This window comes from Psittacula echo, assembly GCF_963264785.1.
Source record: "Psittacula echo genome assembly, chromosome: 1".
Lineage (NCBI taxonomy): Eukaryota > Metazoa > Chordata > Aves > Psittaciformes > Psittacidae > Psittacula > Psittacula echo.
In genome coordinates, this window is record NC_137735.1 from 153,333,097 (window position 1) to 153,354,869 (window position 21,773).

The 21,773-nt window shown below is 39.0% G+C and overlaps 1 protein-coding gene across 2 annotated transcripts in view; it reads left to right on the top strand.

Annotated features, from left to right (window-relative positions):
- SCAF11 (SR-related CTD associated factor 11) overlaps positions 1 to 18,775 on the top strand; it is a 47,616-nt gene extending 28,841 nt beyond the window's left edge. The window contains exons 6-15 of one of the 2 annotated variants that reach the window (XM_080630041.1): positions 790 to 857; positions 1,482 to 1,537; positions 3,355 to 3,461; positions 4,342 to 4,431; positions 5,704 to 5,810; positions 9,731 to 12,241; positions 14,049 to 14,398; positions 16,881 to 17,099; positions 17,540 to 17,659; positions 18,025 to 18,775. In XM_080630041.1, the coding sequence (XP_080486167.1) occupies positions 790 to 857; positions 1,482 to 1,537; positions 3,355 to 3,461; positions 4,342 to 4,431; positions 5,704 to 5,810; positions 9,731 to 12,241; positions 14,049 to 14,398; positions 16,881 to 17,099; positions 17,540 to 17,659; positions 18,025 to 18,153 (3,757 nt within the window). In that variant the 3' untranslated portion in view covers positions 18,154 to 18,775. The remainder of the gene's footprint in view (positions 1 to 789; positions 858 to 1,481; positions 1,538 to 3,354; positions 3,462 to 4,341; positions 4,432 to 5,703; positions 5,811 to 9,730; positions 12,242 to 14,048; positions 14,399 to 16,880; positions 17,100 to 17,539; positions 17,660 to 18,024) is intronic. The other variant, XM_080630042.1, reaches the window with a different exon arrangement.
- The last annotated feature ends 2,998 nt before the right edge of the window (positions 18,776 to 21,773 follow it).

The following is a 21,773-nucleotide window of genomic DNA, read 5'->3' on the forward strand; positions in this document are numbered from 1 at the left end:
TCTGTCAAATCTTTTTATTAATTAGGATTTTATGGCTAGATCATATTTTTCTTTGGTTATCTAAACAGACATCCCCTTTCTTGTATGTTGTCATAAGCATTTGTGGTGTTCTTGTTTTACTATAAAGCATAGTTGTAGTCAAGAACTGATTTTATTCTAGTGAGATTGAGAGGGGATGTGGAAGTAACATTCATGTTTTGAGAAGCTTTATCTTGTCATATTTGCTGCATTGCATAGAGGGAAGCTCAGGATTACACAGACAAATTTCACTAACTAGTGATAATCTAAAGCTAGGGTTTCATGGGATGTATGATGTATAGAGTTCTTGAGATTGAGTTTGAAGCAGACCGCTACAGAAAAGGTAACTGCAAGGAAATTACCATTTTTTGGGTCTTATTAGAAAATAAATAAGGTTGATCTTTAACTCTTACTGTTCCTTATCACCATTGATTTTGATACCCTTAAAAGTATCTATGAAAGCAGGTTATAGCATCTTTCACATGTTGAAATCAAGCAAAATTAGTCATTTAGATTTGATATGCCGGATATCAACTTTTAACGTGTAAATGGATTTTCTTTTTTTACATCTGTAAACTTTTTGAAGTGCTGTGGGGTTTAATATATGGAAGGTGATACACAATACAAGTTCAGGTTTTAATAGCAGACAAAACTTGCACTTAAAAGTGCACGCAATGAAAATTCCTTAAAATAGGAGCTGATTCTGTTTGGAATCACTGTTAGCTCAACTATGCCAAAAAATAACTGTAATATTTTTTGTTAATCTTGCAGAAGAGCTGTATGTCCAGACAGAGGGCACTTAGCAGCAAGATTAAGCAAAGTTGTGAAGAAAAAATACAGTAAGTTGGTATTTGCTAGAATGTGCTAGGTTTTGGTAGGGAACACTAGAATTTGTTTCCTGATGAGCCAATTTATTGTTTTATTATGATTAGTATTGCTCACATTTGGACATGAAAATCAAATACCAAGGAATAGAAGCATGGCACTTCAGAGAACAAAATTGCAGTATGTGAAACTACTGTTGTCAGTTTACTCGAAAGACTGCCTCTTCAATTTCAGTCACGAGTGAAATGGACTTAATTTCAGCCTAATATCATTTTCTGCACAGCTAATGACTAGCTTTTATTCACAGGAAGGTTTTTCTGTGAGATTTCAGACACAAAAAAGCAGTTAGCTGTATTTTGGGGTTGCTGTTTTGAAAGGCTTGTTTAATAGATATTGTTGGGCAAGTGTGTTCATAACTTCTGAAATTAAGCAAGTATCTGAGGTGAAAATGGCTCAATATATAACAAGCAATTGTTGAAGGTGCATGCCTTTTAATTTTACTCAGTTTATATGTAAAGACATTGTAAATACACTTGAGATACATTTTCATTATGATTATTATATTGAAGATTATGATATTGAAAATTAAAAACTCATGCTGAATTTAAGATTAGAGTTTTGTTTCTTATTGCACACAGGTAATATTTTGTATGACAAACGAAACAAGAAAGCTTTGTCAGTGAAGATAAACAAGGTTAGTTCTAATAATGAAACATCCGGGAATGTTTTTTCATGAAAGCATTTATAAATCTACCTTCTGCTTATTTTTAAGGTTAACTTCCATTTGTTAATTTTAGTATGATTCAAACTATGGGGGTTTTGTCTTGAAGGTATTAATTAGAATATAGTGCTAGGTAATATGAGCTTCTCAGACTAAACAGTTTTGTGGTGGTAAATACTTTCATTTGGATTAGGCTGTTACATTATAAGATACTGTAACTACCCTTTTTTCACTTTTTTCACCAGAAGAAGATGATGTCAGCTACAAGATGCTAACCAAGTACCATTATATGAAGGTTTTCATTATTCTCATGAAAATACTTAGGTCTAATCGACCAAGTAATAAGCAATGGACATTTGCCATGGTCTTTTCAGTAGCTGGTGGCCTGAGTTGTCACTTTATTTGATGCTTATAGACCATAGTTCTCAGAGGTATCTTTAGCTCCAGCCTTTCCTTTCTAAATCAGGTATTTAGAAATTTTGATTTTTTTACCATTAAAGGTACCTTCTGTTTAATTGAAGAGGTTTTGAACTGGAAGGATAGGGCTTAATGGTAGATCAGTGCCTAATTTGTCTCCAGGATTGGTAAATGCTTTCCTATCTGGCTTCACTGATTTATTGTGCACTGTTAAATAGCATTAATGTCTCAAACGGTACCTGTTGCAAAAGGGTGCGTAAGCAAAAGCAGAACCATTTAAAACCTTCAGGAGGAGGTACAGGGCTGAATTATCCAGTAAACTGTCAAAATAACTTAAAAAGAAAGCACTGATTTACAAAACTTCACCTCTTAAGGATATTTGGGGAACATCTGGATAGCTTTTTTAGACGGAGGGAGAAACGTTAATGTTCACAATGATAGTATTTTTAAAATAAAACTCAACAACAGCTTTATAGGAGAAGCTTAGAATTTGCACACTGTTGAAACAGAGTTTGTTCCCATCGAAACCAGCTGTCTGTACCAAAGTTTGATGGAGCATATGGGTAATAACTGCATACTTGGGACAAGTATTTATATACAAGAATGTTTTAGTGAGATTCAAGGTGGCATTAACTCTTTAGGTTAAAGGGTATAAATGGCAAAAATTGGGTAAGTGTAGGTAAGTGTCAGTCTGGTAGTCTAGAAAAAGTGTCTGGAAGTTTGTTGTTTTGGGGGTTTTTGGCCCTGCAGCCAGCAGAGTCTGCTGCACACAAGGCAAAAGGAGTTATGCTGTCATTCAGTGGGTGGCTAGGTGTCGTTACAGTTGCAATACAAGGTGGTATTTGTGCAGATATGAAGTGGATTCTGAGTATTATGCCTTTGCGTGAGGACCCAGTAAACAGACACACCAGTCAATCTTATTTTTGTAATCCTACCTGAAGGCAAAGGAGAATCCCAGCTACTTGCATTTAGGTTTTCTTGTTACTCTGAAACCAAACATTCAGTGAACTGCTGCAAAGGGCTCTGTCTGGAGGTACTAGTCCTGTAACTCCTCTGGTTCATTAGGTAGCGAAAGTAGAACTTGTGAAATAGTAAGGATCAGGCTCATTTATTCATCATTTGTGTATGGAGCATTAAAGATTTTGCCTATATAAAATAAAGTTTATCTGCTAAGAGCAGGTGTTGAAAATTTGGAGACTGAATAGCGATTTGTTTGTGTAACTGCAGATCTCTGCATAGAACTGTGAAGCTACTATGTGCCTGCTTTTTGTGAGCTAGTCTTGCTGACGTGGTGTAAATTCAGTGCGTCTTAATGTATTATATGTTAATTATTTTATTCTGGAAATCTTTAAATCATGATATTTCTTTTGTAGCCCAGAAGACAGACCTGCTGGAATGAGTGCTTCAGAACTAATTTCTTCAGCACACTTCCAGCTGGTGGTAGCAATGAAGAATCCTCTTTTAGCTGTAGAAATGACTGGTTAGTATATACTAGTGCTTAGAGAAACTGATGGGTTACTGTATTGCAGGTGCTATAGTTCCTTCTGCTTCTGTCTGTATATACTAGTTTGAAATATTTTTAAGATTGTATTTATTCAAGGATAAACACAAACTTGTTAAAATTAGTATTGTTACAGGCACACCTCGATTTCTGTCTTGTGCTCAGCATTAAAATACTTGAGTGTGCGTGCTTTTAATCTCACTGATTTAATAGGAGTTAATAAGTTTTATTTTTAGCTCATATTTATTCTCTTTGTGGAATTGAAGCCTTGGGTAAGAAAGGTTTAGTCCATTTATTCCAGCAGCAGTTAGCAAAACACTTAACAGTAAATACCCTGGTTTGTATCAGAAAGAATCTGGTTTGTTGTTCCTTGATTCCAAGAGGAATACCTTAAACATACATGAAGCAGTTCTGCTTAATGAGCCTAATATGTAAGAACTGTTAAAAATATTTCTTGGTTGATAAGATGGAAGAAAAAGAACAGTCTAGAAGAGCATTATTTGGATAATATGGCCTAATAAAAAAAAGAGACTTTGTATATGTTTTCAACAGTCTGCAAAAGAAAAATTGCCGTGCATGCAACAGTATTACATTGTCAAGGATGCAAAATTCCTCCCATCTTTCAACTCCCCATAGACAAGTTTCCTGTTTTGCATTCTGTCTGCCTCATTTATTTAGGGCTGTTCCGTTTACTATGACTGCTCTAGACAATAACCATGCATAGTTTCATCATGACTGTTAAAGTTCTAATACAGCTAATTTTTTTTTTTTTAAAAGGTCATTGATAGAAGTAATTATTGAAAATTATGGTGGTACAAAGTTACCATTTGTAACTTTTTGTGTGAAATTTGTATTTCAGTACAGAATTCACAGAAGTTGATGCAGCAATCAGACAGAAGAGACAAGCACTGGAATTGTCCTGTTCATCTGCGACTGCTAGAGTTGAAAGGTATGTGTTTTGCATTCATAGTGCAAAGGCTCTTAATGTAAGACTTCAAGTTTGGAATTTGATGAATTCAGATTACTCTTTAGATAGAATATCATTTGATCATAAAACTAAATAGTGTTTGCATGTAACTTGTTAAATTTTTGTGTATTTGTCACATGCTATTCTTATGTCAGTAGATTATTTTCTGTATACCTTAATGCTTTTCTGATATTTATGACAAGCATAGTAACTCCAGTGACTTGTGCATCTTAATATGCACAAATGTGTTTTTAAATATGTTTTGTATTTGGAAGTTAGTGTTCCATGTGCTGTTTAAATTATTTCTATCACTAGAAATCAGACTGTTTGCTTTAACATCAGTCAAATTCTGATTTTCCACCCACTTCCAATGCTCCTTTCTCATGCGTTGGTTCTGACTTCTTTCTGTAACTGTTTATAAACAAATGCATTTAGAAGGAGATAGGAGGGGTTCTATCAAATGAAACGTAGAACATAAAGTAATTTCTTCCATCAAAGAGCAGATGCATGTTAAAATACCCTAAGGGTGTTTTCATTAATATAAAGAAGAAGCATAAAACCCTCCTGATTTTAAAATAACATGGTAATAAATTGGTCTATGATCTCAATTTCACTACATATCTCTTTACTTTCTTTGGCATAAAACAAAGGCTAAAGACAGAAGAGCAAGTAAAGACATTTTTAATTATAAGTTGGAAGTAGGATTTAAATACTAATTTTTTTTACATGTACTTTTCCTTATGGAAAGTTTCATTCCAACTTGGTGATAACTGAAAAATTGTAGATAGGTAACTAAACTCTGGTTTTTCACAAGGTTTGCTGAGGGAGTCTAAATAAGTATATATTTGTTTGGTTTGGTTGGAAAAAAAAAGCCACCTTTACTAAATTGTCGTGTTAGATTTTGATGCACAAAAAAAGGCTGTTCTTCTGCTAAAGTGATAAGTCAGTGTTCTATTTTCAGTTGTAGAGCCTACTAATTTGGAGGAGACTGTTCTATGTTTGGCTTTGAAGGGAGCCAAGTGTGTATTATGTTAACATAACGTAACTTGTTCAAACTGTTTTACTAGGTTAGGCAATAACATAAACCTGAAATTAAATATGAGGAGGGAAGTTTTGTTTGCTGTCAGGTTTGCCTTTTGAGCTGTGGTGAGGTTGGAAGTGTCATAGTTGCCTAGTGTTTTGGTTTTGTGCATTGTTTCCAAAACTTGCTACAAACAGCTGAAACAACTCATGTTAATGCTTTCACTTTTCCAGAATTCCTTTAATGTCTTATGGAGCTGAAGCTGAGACCTTTCTTCTCACTTCTACTACAGTGGCAGGGACAATTCTTCCAATGAATATCAGGCCTTTGGAAAACTTTGGTAAACTTTTTTTTTGTAAGTTTTATTTATAGCTCATGTGGAGTATTGTTACATTAGATTCTTAGAAAGCAAAGTGGAATATATAGTTACAGTTAAGAGGGAAAAAAAATGTTTTGGTGCAGTTTGGTACTATTTCAAAATCATTTGGTTTATTTCTGAAATTAGAATATAGGAGATGAACCAGCCACCCCAAAATGTACATAAGTGTTCTTCATTTGAAGATTAAAATAAGTATTTTACGTGACTTAATTCCATTTCTAAATTCAACACTTTCTTTATTGTTACAACTTCTTTTCTTACTGCTCAAGGATAAATCTCATTTTGATGTATTATGAATAGCTTGATATATTTCAGTGGTATATTGTGCAGTGTGAGGAACAAATTGTTTCCTGACAGAGAAGAATAGTGGGGAAACAGTGCAGTGTATGGATCTGTTTCAGTATGCCTACGAGCTCTACAGGGCAAAAGCTTTCAGAAGTGCTTGAGCTCCAGGATCTGGCAGGAATTTAACAGAAGACCTTCTTCCAGTTACTTTAACAGCCTCTCTCTCCATAGTCAGCAAGAATGTAGTTTCTCTTCCAATAGGCTGCACAAGTTCAAAGAAGTGAAAACAAAAGAATGCTAGGTTTTAAGGCTAGGGTTAATACCTTCTTTGAACTGGGAATTACACTATTTTCACTTGAGTAGTAGGCAAAGAGATAGGGGAGATCTGAGTCTCATGGCTTACAAAAATTGAGGAGGTGAATGTCTGGGAAGAGTTTAGTAGAAAGATTGTGGAACAAGATGTTTTACTCATTCATATTCTTCATTCTTTTTAAAGGTACATATTTCACCTCCATATTGCCCAGTAAAAGATGCATAGGTTGCTCCTTAAGGACTCTGATGCTTGGCAATGCAATTTAACTATTTCAGCTTCTAGTGCGAACAAGTATACATGCTAGCTCCTATCTCTTGACTTCTGATCACCTTTCTACTTATGCAGTCAAGCTTCTTTGTTAGCATGCACCAGAAGCATTTTAACAACAACAAAACCAACCACCAACCCCAAACCCAGTTTTTTCTCTCATCAGAAAGATAAAGAATATTTAAATAAGCTACAGATTATTTTTTAACATTAGGCTGTTTAGAATATGTGAATAAATAACCTAATGTGTGTGCACTCACAGCCCAGAAACCAACCGTATACTGGGCTGCTTCAAAAGAAGTGTGACCGTCAGGTTGAAGGAGGTGATCCTGTCCCTCTGCTCTCATGAGACCCCACTTGGAGTACTGTGTTTAGCTGTGGTTTCCCTCCAGAGGAGGGCCATGAGGATGATCAGGGGACTGGAGCACCTCCCATATGAAGTCAGGCTAAGGAAGTTGGGGCTGTTCAGCCTGGAGAAGAGAAGGCTGCGTGGAGACCTCATAGCAGCCTTCCAGTATCTGAAGTGGGCCTACAAGGATGCTGGGGATGGACTCTTCATCAGGGACTGTAGTGACAGGACAAGGGGTAATGGGTTCAAACTTAAGCAGTGGAGATTTAGGTTGCATATAAGGAAGAAATTATTCTGAGGGTGGTGAGGCAGTGGAACAGGCTGCTCGAGGAAGTTGTTAATGCTCCATCCCTGGCAGTGTTCACAGCCAGGTTGGACAGGGTCTTGGGCAACATGGTGTAGTGGGAGGTGTCCCTGCCCATGGCAGGGAGTTGGAAGTAGGTGATCCTAAGGTGCTTTGCAACCCAAACCATTCTATGATTCTATGAATTGTTGATAATATCAGCAACTAATTTATAAATGCTCATAACATTGTCAACGCTAAGGCAGAACATGGAACTAAATCATTTATGCTGGTTTTTGGGAGAAGTGGCAGATTTTGAATTTGAGTCTTGATAAGGAAAAAAAAAAAGGTAATTTTTTTTTATTTTTTTTTCTCCTCCAGATATTTTTGTCTCACAACTCATAGTGTTGCCTCCAGAGTTGTGCTAAGGGTCATAGAAGTATCAGTGATGTGTAACTACTGCCTGAATCTTCCCTGCAGCTGCTGCAGGTTTTTGTAGATTCTCTGACCGCTAAATAGCCTTTTTACTAATTTGACCTGAAAATGCATCAGTGAATCTACAAATACCATGATGGTTTAGGTTGGCATTAGGGAATTCTTTTGTGTGATTAAAATATTTTTAAATAAAGTTTCAGTGGGCTGAAATCCCTTGTATTTGGTCCAAGTCCAAAGCTGGTGAAGCTTGTCAGTTAAAATTTACAAGTAGTAAGGAATGCTAGAAAGGGGGCTGTGCTTCACAAGTAGACTTTGAAAGTGCCACAGAAATAACTTGTCTTTTAATTCGGTCAGGATTCCCACATTCCACTTGTATTCTGGTGGTGGCCCTGGTGGTTGTTGTAATTACAGGGTGATTTCTTTCCCCATAAAGAAAATGACCACAGATATTAAATATTTGTTATGACATGTAACATCCAACGTGTTTTCCTAGCTATTGTAGTAGGTGTGAAGACATAGAGACAGCCTCGTGATGGAGTAACTGCTGGTTAACCACTGCGAAGTGCCTTTCTAACAAAATTAGTGAGCAGACTGTTACAGTAGATACCTCAAATAGTGCAAGTCACCTAAAACTCCTTTGGAAGTTCTTTACAACACACGTTGTTTGGCTTTTAAGTACATGGTACCTTCTATACAATGGATACTGTTGGGTTTCATTATCTGGAGTGGTAATCTGATCGGTTTTGATCAGACATCCAAAACTATATTTTTTCATGTTCAGGCAAATTATTATGTTTACAAGGGAGGTCAGAAGAGGTGATTATAATCCTGTGCTCTGTTATAGCCTGTTAAAGGCTAGCTAGCTGCTTGTGAAGTTAATTCTCTAAGGTTATCAGGTTACATGTTTGGATTTAATTGGCAGTGATATATTTTTCATTCTGCTAACAAAGTAGCAAGCGGTGGAAAGAGACTTTTGTGGTGTTACTCACTTGTCTTATTCCTATCTTATTTTTATATAATCTGTTTAAGAATACATTAAAGAAGTATATGTGAAACAATAGCGTTATACAGAGAATTAGAATCAAGTGTTTTAGTGTGATGTGATAAATTTATTGCAAAAATCCATAGCAGTTAATCTTAGCAAGTTTCCACTATTTGTATATGAAATTGAAGCTATAAAAAGAATTAATTTAAACACCAAATTCTTGATGCTTTCTGAAATCTACATATAGTGTGAAACAAATTAATGGACATCTCAAGAAATTTGGTTCTGAAGTACTGCATTCAAGTATATTTTCTTAATTATCATTAGTCTTTAATTCCTGAGCTGTCCCTCGTTAACTTTTTTTCTTAGGTATCAAGAGTACAGTCTGTTCCCTTTGGGGTGAATATAACCCTTGGCTTCCCTACAGATATTTTTGTCAAATTGTGGGTAGCTTGAAATAAATTAATGCAATATCAACAGAAGAACTCTTGTGCTGCTATATGTGGCTTACAGTTATTCTTCATATAGCTTTAGTTTTGGGGTCAAACTCATAGCCTACCCCAAGACTTACACATTGATTCAGTTTGTTAGGTGCTGTAGGCACCCTGGGTGCCTTGTTGGAAGTTTTAAGTCCAGTTTGCTGTGGAGCATGCAAGGTCTTCTGTCTTCTAACTGGTGAAAGAGTTTGCACTGTCCAACGTTTGATTTTGTAGATACGCTGTCATTGCTGCTTCCCACGTGGTTATCCACTGATGGCCATTTAACAGTATCACTGCCTGTAGTACTGAGGCTTCACTGCCAACGGGTGTAGATTATAGAATGCCAGGAACTGCTATCTGCTGTGGCAGCATTTCATACTGAATCTTAAATTATATTAATTGAAGATATCTGTCGAACCAGTTGTGTTTTTAACTGTTTGGATAAATGGATATTACCAAACTTTAATGAATTCTGCTTTTATTAGAATCCTTAGGTAAAGGATATGCTGTTGCATGTACCCAAGAAGGAGAAGAGAAAAAGCAAGCTTCTGGTTCATCTGGTGCTAGAGGAACTAGAAGGAAATCGGTTACTGCTACTCCTAGAAGAAGGTCTGCACGAAACAACAAAAATGAGACTCTGGTTCCATCTCGGGGCTCACCTCGGTCAAGCAGTTCTGCATTCAGTGCCCCTGATGGCAACAACCCATCTCTGAATAAATCTCCTTCAGAACCAGAGAAGGCTCCTCCAAAACGAAAGTCTAAACGAATAGTTAAACAACAAACACCAGTGGCTAAAAAGAAACTGAGAAGTTCTGCACGTTCTGAAAAGTCACCCAGTGATTCAGTGGAAGATGATGATGTTGCTGAGCCTGGGGCAGTTGTGACATTAGATAAAGACCAGCAGTCAGATAATGAAAGCACAAGCCTTCCACAAAAGGATAATACAGAAACAGAATCTGCTAATGGGTTGGAAAGCTGTAGTGAACGTGCAGAAACTGAGGAAACTACAGGAGAATGTGACAAAGATGAGGATACTTCAGGCAGTGTGGATGCAAGTAGTTCTAATGTGCAAGAACCTCCAATGCTAACTTCAGGAGGTGAAAATCAGGAAATCAAAGTAGAAGGTGTTACTGAAAAAAATGTGGATCTTAAGGATCAGGAGATCTGTGAAGATACTCAAATGGAAACAGTAGCTAGTCCCAAAGATGAAATGTGTGATCATGCAACTATTGAAGAAGTAGATCAGACATTGTCTACTCCTCAGAATGAACTAATGGAGAATATAGAAACTTTCGCAAAAGTAGATCAACCCATAGCTAGTCCAGAAAATGAACTGTTGGAATGTCCAGAACCTCTGGGAAAAGATCAGCCATTAGAGAGCCCCAGAAGCGAAATGCCTGAATGCCCAGAAGCCATAGAAATAGATGATATCAAGGCTGAAGAAAAAGCAGTAGTAGACTGTACAAGTACAGAGACTGAAAACTTAAAAACTGTTCAAGATGAAGAACCAGATACATTAACACACAGTGTTTCTGTGGACAGTACATCAGAACAGTGCTTAAAAGAGAGTGCTGTGCCAGAAAGTGAAGAGGGTAGAACTTCAGAGACACCCCAGGTAAATGTTGAACATAAACATTTTGGTGAAGATAACAATGAAATGATACCGATGGATTGTGATTCATTTTGCAGTGACCAGAATGAAGCTCAGATTGAACAGTTACCACCAGTTGAAAGTACAGAGCAAGACGAAGTAAACTCCTTACAGTGTGATGTGGAAAACTGTACATCAGCTTCAGGACTTTCTGACGAAAAAGATGAAACTGTTCCTCAAGAGAGAGAGTGCCAGTCAGAACTCAAGAAAGATAAAAAGACTCGAACTAGGAGATCTAGGTTTCACTCTCCATCAACAACTTGGTCTCCTTCTATGAGAGAGGGCAGGAAATCTCAGTCACCATCCCCTAAAAGGGAGATGACCAGAGACAGGAGCTCACGATCACCCAAGAAGGAAGCTGGGAGGGAGGGAAGGAGATCCTTATCTCATTCTCCAAAGAGAGAGACACTCAAAGATGAGAAAAAAATGCCATCTCGATCTCCCAAAAGGGAAACTATCAGGGAAAGCAGGAGATCATCTTCTCGGTCAAGAGCTAAAGATTTGTCTCCGAGGCAAAAATCTAGATCTCGAAGCAGTGATAGAGACAGTCAGAGAAGAGATCGTGATAGAGAAAGAAGAAATAGGAGGTGGTCTAGGTCACGGTCACGATCTCGGTCGAGATCTAGATCTAGGACAAGAAATAAAGGTTCTTCATTCTCTAGAAATGAGAGGGACAGTCATTCACCTCGGTGGAAAGACAGATGGACAAATGACAGCTGGAGGAGTCCCAGAGGAAATGATCGATACAGAAGAAGTGATCAAGAGAAACAGAATGAAAGTCTTAAAAAAGAGAAGGACAATACAGAAAAAAACAATGATGATCAGTGTTCTTCAGACAATAGGAGGAATGATTATCCAGACTGGGTAATGGAAAGGATAAACTCAGATCCTGAAGTCAGGAACAGAGAGAGAGAGAAACCACATTGGGAAGATAGCAGGCATGACAATTCAGGATACTCTTGGAATAAAAACTACGGTTCAGGTTGGATTCGAAATCGAGGGAGGGGTCATCGTGGCCGAGGCGGGCGTGGAAGAGGTGGTTTCATGTATGGAGACCAGAGTGAAAATCACTGGCAAAATAGAAAACCTGTCTCAGGGAACTCAAATGATTCTGGGAATGAAACCTCAAGGTTCTCAGAACATCAGCCATACAAGCGTAAGAATGAACAAGATTACTCTTTTGATACACCTGCTGACAGATCTGGGTGGACATCTGCATCCAGCTGGGCTGTAAGAAAGACTTTACCTGCTGATGTGCAGAATTACTATTCAAGAAGGGGACGCAACTCATCAAGCCCACAATCTGGATGGGGAATGAGACAAGAAGAGGAGGTGCCTGAACAAGGTATTCATAGTTTTGAAACGTAAGAACTTAGTCACAGCTGTAGTAGCTGAGTAAAATCCAAGCCATGCTCTATCTCAAGATGATTGGTTGTTAAAAATAATTTGGGATGAATCCATACTCTTTTTGCAATATGGAGGGGTTTAGGTATGGGATTTGGGGATTTCTGATGTTCTGATGGCTTTTTGGTTTCACTTAAAAGCTTGGGTTCAAAAACTATGTATCTGAAGAGTGCTACTCAAGTCAATCGATTTGGCTGAAGAGAAGTCATATTCTCTTCAAAGTTACTTTTAGCATCTGCATACCGTTTAAAAAGGATGATTTTTTTTTTGTCAAGGAGACTTGCATTTGCCTTCACAAACCCACATGGTATATTGTAGCGATGACAAATCACTATGTTGATGTTTATCTTGCTTCAGTGTAAGCATTTCTTCTTTAAATGCTTTAAAAATAATCTAAGGAGATTTATAAATGCAAAACCAATGCTTTTACTGTGCTTCAGCATTACAATTCCTCTAAAGCTTCAATAGAAGTCTCGTATTTTGGAGAATTTTATATCTAAAAGGTAACTGCCCTGGTGGAAATAAACTTTCTTGTAGTGAATTAACTGTGGATGAGATTAATTCTGAATAGCTAAGAATTCATCCACAGATTATGAATGCCCTGAAGTATTAAAAGTATTTTAAAACATGTGAATTGTTTTTAAAAATGATAGAATCCAGTTCAGATGGCAACCACGCTTGCGCTTTCCCATTGTCTCCTTGGTTTGTCTTTCATTTCTATCCATTTTCATCCTATATGCCAAGAGCTTTCTTCCTCTTCCAAAGACGACTGCATTGGCGGCTTCTTAGTTTTGGGGCAACTTTGTGTACCTTCAGTCTGCTGCAGGCAAAATTTATTCAACCTGTAATTGAAAGCATGGTGCAATTTACAGCTTTTCGATCACATAGTTCAGGAACAGTCAGACTGTTACGTTCACTTCCAACCTCAGTGATTCTGTTAGCCCGTTAGGTTCTGTTATGTCTTTAGAAAGGGTGATTTGGGATGAAGCATGAGGGTTTAAATCGTGTTCCCTGTTGTGAATTAGGTGGCAGTGGGTTCCTCAAGGAAGAAATTCTAAGGGAAGAACATGTGAATTATAATCCATCAACTGTTTCTTAGAACTGATTTCTTGCTGCTAAACGTTAACTTTCTGGCTCCTGTTGAAGATAGAATGGGCTACTAAAGTCATTTTTTTAAAGAAGCGGCACCCCAAGAGGTTATTTTTTCACTCCTGGACTTTACCTGTTGTACCATTACAGGGCTTTTGAGCAACTCTTTCTGAATATGAGCATCTTTGAAATTGGTTGAGGACATTTTATTATTCAGCAGAGAATTTCTGTAGTTAACAGGAATGCACGGAGAGTGTGTGTGAAACAGGCAAAGGGGAGCAGAGAAGTACAACATACAACTAACCTTCTGCAGTTGCAGAAGCCGGAGAAGTTACATTTTCGTTCTGCTCTTTGCTGGTGAATTACTGTTTCAGTGTGAGGAAATAATTTATTAGCTGTGCTGTGAGAGCAGGTAGAGAAAATAGAAATTCAAACTGCAGGCTTCCATAGTAACCTGAACTTTTTTTTAACTCCAAAAGTAGCATTTGGCTCACTGACATGTCTGATGATGAGTGCTGTGCAATAATGTAATGCAGTATCTTTAAAATACTCATAGACAGCTTTTTGATATTCCATACCTCGTGAAGACTTGGCTTCGCTTTTGCTTTATGAAGTGCAGATTTTCTACTTCATATACTACCTGTTTTTTCTTTTGATAGATCCAAACCTCAAAGACCAAGGCAACCAGCAGAGTGATGGTTCTCAGTTACCAATGAATATGATGCAGCAACAAATGAATGTAATGCCGCAAGTGAATGCACAGCACCAGCCTATGAATATCTTCCCGTATCCAGTGGGTGTCCATCCTCCTCCCATGATGAATATGCAAGGAAACCCTTTCAGCATCCCCCCTCCAATGCCCATGCATCATCTCCCTACCGGAGTGCCTCTCATACAGGTAGCTGCTCCCACAAATTTGTCTCAGGGATTACCTCCGCCTCCACCTCCACCCCCACCATCTCAACAAGTCAGCTACATTGCTTCACAGCAAGATGGAAAACAATTGCAGGTATGCTTTATCAGAAGCCATGGCAAGAGTAGTATCAAAGTAATATCAGTTTAAGGGTTTCTTATATTGAATACCATAGTCTTGATAAATTTATACTTGCAGTTTCTTTCTCTCTTGCTTGTCTTCTTTCGCCCCATGCTAAATTTAAAGTGAAGGTATCCATGAGGATCTGAGTTGGTTTGGGGCTATAGCTTTTAAATAATAATACACAACACCATAACTGGGTTTTGTGGTAACAAGGCATTCCAGCTGGTAATGGAACACTGAAAAACTTCATCAGTGGTGTCCATTACCTTTTTTTTCTTACAAGTGCCCCATTTCCAAAACTAAGTGTTCTCTTTCAGAACCTGATTCTTAAGCTTTAGGAAATGTTTGAGTCCCCTTTTATCAGCATGTAGGAAGTGACCTAAACATTGCTGTTGCAATTCTTATCCATGGGGTTTACCAGCAGAGGAAAAATTACCAAGTACTAATTGCATGGCACCCAGTTATTCCACACTTCCATTCTCCAGCTGTCATTGTCTCAGCAGCTTCCTGACACATATACATTTTCTGTTCTGTTCAATCTTTTGAGCCTTTTTGTTAGTAATTTCCAAGCTTTCTGTGGTATGTTCTACATCCCTCTTCTTGCCTGAACTTCCAGGATTTTGCATGCCCTGTCTGAGATGTAACTCCCACTTCATTTCTCCAGTTTCAAAAAGATTGTTGTGCTTGGGGCAGGTCAGACCATCTTTTTGTGTCTTTCAAGACACCTTAAAACAACCTTCATGTATGTGAGCTCTTCCTGTAGCCAGCTGTTTGTATTAACAGCTTTTATATCAGGGAAAGGAATATGAACAACTTCTAGTAGAATGCATGGCCCTGCAAGAAGACATAACACTGCATCTATGATGTGTAAAGGGCTCTTCAGGGGTTGATGGAGGTTTGTGTTTTTCTTCTGTTGCAGGCTACTTGCTCTAACCTAAAATGCTTTCCACTACATTCCAGGTTAAAAAGTGATGTTGTACAGCAGTGATTTCTAACCCTCTGTTTTCATCTGTCATCTCTAAAGATTGGAAGTGAGCTGATAAATTGCCTGTATTCTTTTCACTTTCAGCTGCTGTTACCATTCATATTCATTAACCTAGAACAAAAGGAGCTTAAGTACTGTAGGAAATACTGAGGGGGGGTTATAGGCCATTTGAAATAAAGTATACTCTGCAAGGTACTGTTGGAACTAAAATGCTGGTAGACTGCTTGTTGATTTGATTAATGCCTGCTGTCTGTAATTAAAATATTCTCACAACTGGAAATCCAGTAAGTTTAACTTCTAAAACTGTAGGAAGTCAGAATGTAGGCTACAGACCTCTGTGAAACAGTACCTAGTGCAGCAATAAATATGTTTCTGTATGTGTGTATTACTCAAAAATAGAGCTATTTGTTAGCAAAGCCCCTGTTACATTTGTTGCTCTTGCCTGCTTTTGTGGAATGGTGTCCATGAACCTGAATGCTCTTGGGAGCTGCTGCTGCTTTGTCTCTGAGTTTTCACTGAACAAGTCCTTGGTGGTAGCACAGTAGGAATTACTGAATGCTGCAGAACTCCACCTGTCCTTCCTGTTGAAAGGAAGATAAAGAGAGCGCACTGGCAAGCATCAGCATGCTGATTGAAACAGTTCAATATCTGTGTCCTTTCCAAGGAGCTCAAGTTCCTGTTTCATTATTTTTTCATCTGGATAAATGCAGATGTAAAGGAAGCGATGGTGATTACCCACAGGAAAAAAGCGTCAGTTAGGTTAGCCTGCTAGAGACAGGTTGGGAGTGTGGGTTCTTGGCTTTGCTAGAAGTGAGCTGGTTGAGGTCTGACAGCTACTTAATTTCTCAGTTCCAAAGTATCAGCAGTGCCTGGGTCTACCGGTGGTGTTTGGAAGTGCACAGAAAATGGCTTTTCTGAGGAACAGATCCTGGTGCTTCACCCAGCCTTTCACCTCTAGGCTCCAGCAGGCTTGTAGGTGATTTGAAATTCACGTGGAAGTTCAAGCTGATAACAAACATGAAAGTAAATGTTTTCTCAGAGCAGCATGGTTGTGATGCAGGAATGCAGGTGTGGTCTGAGGTTACTTGAATGTGTGTTTAAAAAATGTTACTCTGTGACAAGTAGAGCAGTTCTGCAGCCATGAGGTTCTGGCCCCTTGTGCTAACTCTACATCTTCCATGCCTGTTTGCAGGGTACTTTGGTTGTTTTATCCTGGGGATCAGAGCAAGAATCTTCACCACCTCTGTGGTGCATGGAGGAGGCTTTACTCTTCAAGCTTTATCTTTTTTTCCTCTGAGTAGATTTGATACAATGTGTGTACCTTCCCTAATAATGAACAGTGTGGAAATCAGCTGATGAACCAAAGCATGTAGCATTCATGATCTTTCTATAGCTGCTGAGACTTCTAGAAGGGCATATTGTCATACTGCAGGATAACTGTATTAACTGCTGATAACTTTTTTTAAACAGGGTATTCCAAATGCTGCTCAGGTAAGTAATAACATGAGTGCTCCAGCCTTGCCTGCTCCAACAGCAGTCCTGGGAAACACGGGAACAGTTCAGGGACCAAGCTCGGGTAATGCAACATCGTCAAGTCACATCAAGAGCGTTAATGCAGCTGTAAAAGTGGGAGAGAACAAAGCAAGTGTGACAGTGGAAGCCAGTGCAGATAGCTCGAAGAAGGACCAGGCAAGTTCAGAGTATACTTATATAGACACCGTCTTTTGTATTTATACATAAAATATATATAATAAAATTTTATATATTATATATAATTTTGTACACTAAAAAATAGCAAACCATGACAAGTACCCTTCTGTGTAGTATGCTCGATACCATCAAAAAGGTATGTGATACCTTTGTGGCAGCTGTAGCACAGAAACTAGCAAGCCTTTTTTTATGTAGTCTCCTTTAAAGCATCACTGTTATGAATATTACTGTAATTGCTGTGGGGCAGCATTCCAGTCTGAGTAAAACACAGGCAGCTTCATGAGGGTTGAAATGTGAGTGAGGGGAGTGTGGTTCTTCCAGTCTTTGTAATACCTTGTATTCTGTAAAGTTTAAACCTGTGATAAAATGCTGCATCTGCAGGCAGTGAAAAATAACACTCAAGTTTGTTTCTTGATCAGAAATTGTTAATTCAAGAAAAAGCGGCACAAGAGGTCAAACTGGCTATTAAACCCTTCTACCAAAATAAAGACATCACTAAGGAGGAATATAAAGAAATAGTGCGAAAAGCTGTAGATAAAGTAAGTTGACCGAGTAATCTGAAATGTGTGTGTTTCAATTGAAGTGGTGTTTGGGGTAATTTCTCAAGCTTGTGGGCACAACTGGTAGTTGCTGGGAAAGGGGAACAGGAAAAGCAAAAATGCTTTCATCTTTCTCCATCCACGAGAGCTCTCTTGGCTCCTCGCAACATACCACATTCACTGTGAGAAATAGTTGGATGGGAATTCAGAAGTATTTAGGAAGCAATTGGGAAGTATTGGAAGTTTCCAGAGTTCTGCCTGAGGTGGGGAAACCTGGGGTGTTGGGAGAATAAGTAAATGGTGTGGAACAGTGGCAAATGACCAGCAATGTTGCAAACAGGTTCTTTTCTTTAAAACTGTTTCAGGTTTGCCATAGCAAGAGCGGAGAAGTTAATTCTGCCAAAGTGGCAAATCTGGTGAAAGCCTATGTAGACAAATACAAACATTCACGGAAGAAGAACCCCGAAGAGGCTGTCTCCTGTGAGAGGAAATAGAATGTGCTTTCAGTTGTTAATTTTCTTCTATCTGCAAAGTGCAATTGCAACATGAACCGTTAACTGCAACTTGTACATGACACTGATTTGAACCTGGTTTTGATAAAATTATTTTTCAATGTAGTATATAATGTTTTGTTCTAAAGAAATAGAGACCTACAGGGCAACTTCTTTATTCCTTTTTAAAAGCAGATGTCTAAAAAAGAAATTAAATGTGTAAAGAAGAATCATTAGGGATGTACGATTGTGTGGATACTTAGATGTACAGCATTTTGACTTGAATAACAGTGCATTAAACTAGAAACTTCTGAGTACATTGCTTTTGGAACAGGTATGTACAGTACATGGAATGGGTCAGATTTAAAGTGAATTTTTTCTTTTTGATTTCTCCCTAATTATAGCAAATATAAAGTAATGTATTGCCTTGACAGAGATTCCTAGCGTTAACTGGACAGGCTGAATGCAGGGGTCACAATGTGTATATAAAAAAGCACATGGAGTTGTCTGAACGGAAGAACTGTTTAGATTTTAAAGAGAGAAGTCATGAACAGTGAAGGGCAGTGCTCAGAGCCGTGGGTGCTGCACATCTATTGTAACACCAAATAAAAATGATGCTGCTTGGTTTTGTTTGTATGTTTTTCACTTTGTTTCAAGATAGTGGGATGAACTTGAGTGACTTTTATGTGCTGACATACACACACACACTGACAACCTCAGATCATGTCTAACCTTGCCCTTAGCTAGTAGGGAATTAGTAGGCTGGAGCTGGATGTTCAGAAACATAGACCAGTTTCTTCTTCAAGTCAAGTGAAGGAGTTGGAATTTGTTACTGGGCTCCCAGCTGATCAGAGAGGGCTAGTGGTGCACATCTTAGCTGCATAGTGCTTTTCTTCATTAACTAGGGCCTGTAGCATGGAGCTCCAGACTGGTATCAGTGAATGGGTACAATCTGAAGTCACATGCAACAACAACTTTTCTGCTTCCGCTGAGCACTTTCGTGTAGGGAGGTCAGTAGAGGTGTACCACAAGCATTTTAAAAGCAGATGTAGGGTCACTAAATGTGCCAGGGGAATGCCTACACCTAAGGTAAAACCGGTTTTACTGAGGTAGCAAGGAGGGTTGCTGAAACACTAAGATCCTTACATTTTCCTTATGGAAGGAACAGCTTGGGATCCATCCAGATTTGAGTGGAGAAGTATCCTTACTCTGAGACAGGAATATTTGTTCCCTTACTCTCAGACATGACAGTTTCAGCACTCCCCCTCCAGTCCTGCTGTGCAGCAGCAGCCTTTGGCGTTGGCTCAGCCTGGATTCTTCTCCAGCCGCAGATCTCCTGGCCCAAAAACCTGAATAAACCGTTTGGGCAGAAAGTATCAGTCAAGTGTTCTGAGAAATTACCTCTTTGTAGCCAATAGTTCCCCATTTAACTGTTCTGGGCAGAAAACCCAGCCTTGCCCTGGCAGTAATTTCTGCAGAGGCCTGAAGATGAAATAAGGGGGACACACCCCTGTATACACACGTGTTTAGAGAGAGATACATGTAAGTGTAAACTCGGTGCTGTTTGTCACAATGGTTGATCGCTTGGTTTTAACCATGACTTTCTGCAGACTTAATGAAGCATTTTACTGTCTATATTTATTTTTTGTGTGCCTAAATAAAAATGCTGTGTAAATTAGAAACAGAGAGAATACATTTTCTACAGTCAAAACAGGTTTTAGCTTTTTCAGAGTACTCAGTTTTACACTGTGGTAGCAATTTGTATGATCTCTTGAACTATTTTAAGCTAAAAGGGGTTAGCACTTTCTGAAAGATGTTGTAGCAAATTGCTATGTCTCTCCTGGTTTATCACGCCGTGCGTACTTAATTTCTATTTCCTTTTCCTTCTCTGGACTTCTAGATTTTAATGCCTTTTTATATCTTTTTACTCTATACAGTCGAGCCTTGCTATAAAGCTCCTTTCAAGAGCTGGAGAAGTGTTCTGTGGGTTGTTTTCCCCTTCTAGAGGAGAAGTGGGAATGGGTGGAGGATTCAAAGTGGGAGATGGGGTCACTGATTCCTTGTGTTGCAGCTCCTGGCTGGGAGATAAGCGGTCACTTGCTGCCATGTTGCTGGGGTAGTGACTATAGTGATGCTCCACTGTATTTCAAAGCATAATGAAGAAGATGGATAGAATAGCATGTGATCAGTAACTTTATTTTTTACAATGAAATACTTCAGAATTTAGCAGAAAATATGCAGTTCGATACAATGCTGGTGTTGAATTAAAGAAATGCATTGCCTTAATCCATAGCCTCTCCTCTTATTTTTTCCTGAAGAGCAGTAAGGAAGGCACGTACCTCAACCTTGTTGTTTGTTAAATAGCATAGAAGCTGGATTTCTATTTACTGGAACTCCTTGTGCTGCAGGTCCCAACATGCACTGGAGGCAGGGGATGGGGACTCTGAGCCCCCGGGTGGTAGTAACTCCATCGACACAAATTGCCTTGAGGAAAACGATTGCTGTGTACCTTGTGTGAACTGATGCAGAGCAAAAGGGTTTTCTTTGCACTCCTTCCGCTCACTGTGTGTGATGCTTGAATGTCTCATCCTAAAGGTGGATCTTGTGAGCGCAGTGGCTGGCCAAAGTCCATTGTACAGTATCTGTAGCATAAAGCTGGAGTGCTGTCTACTGAAAAAATACTCCAAAACCCTGTTTGTGTAGTGCTTAACACTTTCTAATAAATCCTTTTCACTAACCTGGCAGTCGTCCATGTCTGGTCTTAAATGGGTCTGTCTCAAGTGGTTTAAGTCCAAGTGAATGGCTGAGGGAACTGGGGTGGTTTAATCTGGAGAAGGGAAAAACTGGGGGAAACAACACCTCATCGCTCTTATAACAAACTGAAAGGAGAATGGAGACGGGAGGTGGGTGCTCTCTTTCCCAAGTAACAAGTGATAGGACAACAGGTAACGACCTCAAGCTGCGCCAGGGGAGGTTTAGATTGGGTATTAGCAAAAACTTCACCGAGAGGGTGCTCAGGCATTGGAACAGGCTGCCCAGGGCAGTGGTGGAATCACCATCCCTGGAAGTGTTCAAAAACCGTGTAGGTGAGGCCCTCAGTGATAGGGTTTAGTGGTGGACTTGATGTAAAGCGTCTTTTGTGACCGAGTTGATTCTGGGATTCAGAAACCAATGTGTAATTACTATTGCTTCTGTACATACACCTGTTTAATCTTACTCCATGTTGTTTGGGCTCCCCCTCCTTACCGTCTGGTTTGTTTTCAATCAGCCTGTCCTCTCCCTGCTTTGCCTGCATGCAGATCTCCAAGCTGAAATGAATGAAATACATATGGCAAAACATCCCTGTACTGTGCGTGCTGCAGTGGTGACTCAAGGTACCGGGTCTTGCAAAACATTGTGGGATTTGGCCTATGATGTGATCTGCTGCATGGGCCACACAGAGGCAGGACCCAGATCAACCTGGCCCCATCCTACTCACCATGTACCCATCTGAGCCGTGGGGTTCACTGAAAGAGCCCATGGGGGATTCAGAACGTGGTAGCCCACCTTCCTGGGGAGCTATGTCCAGGCATCACTTTGCTTTCTAGGATTAACCCCAGTGTGCTTCCCTCCAGTAGCTCCAC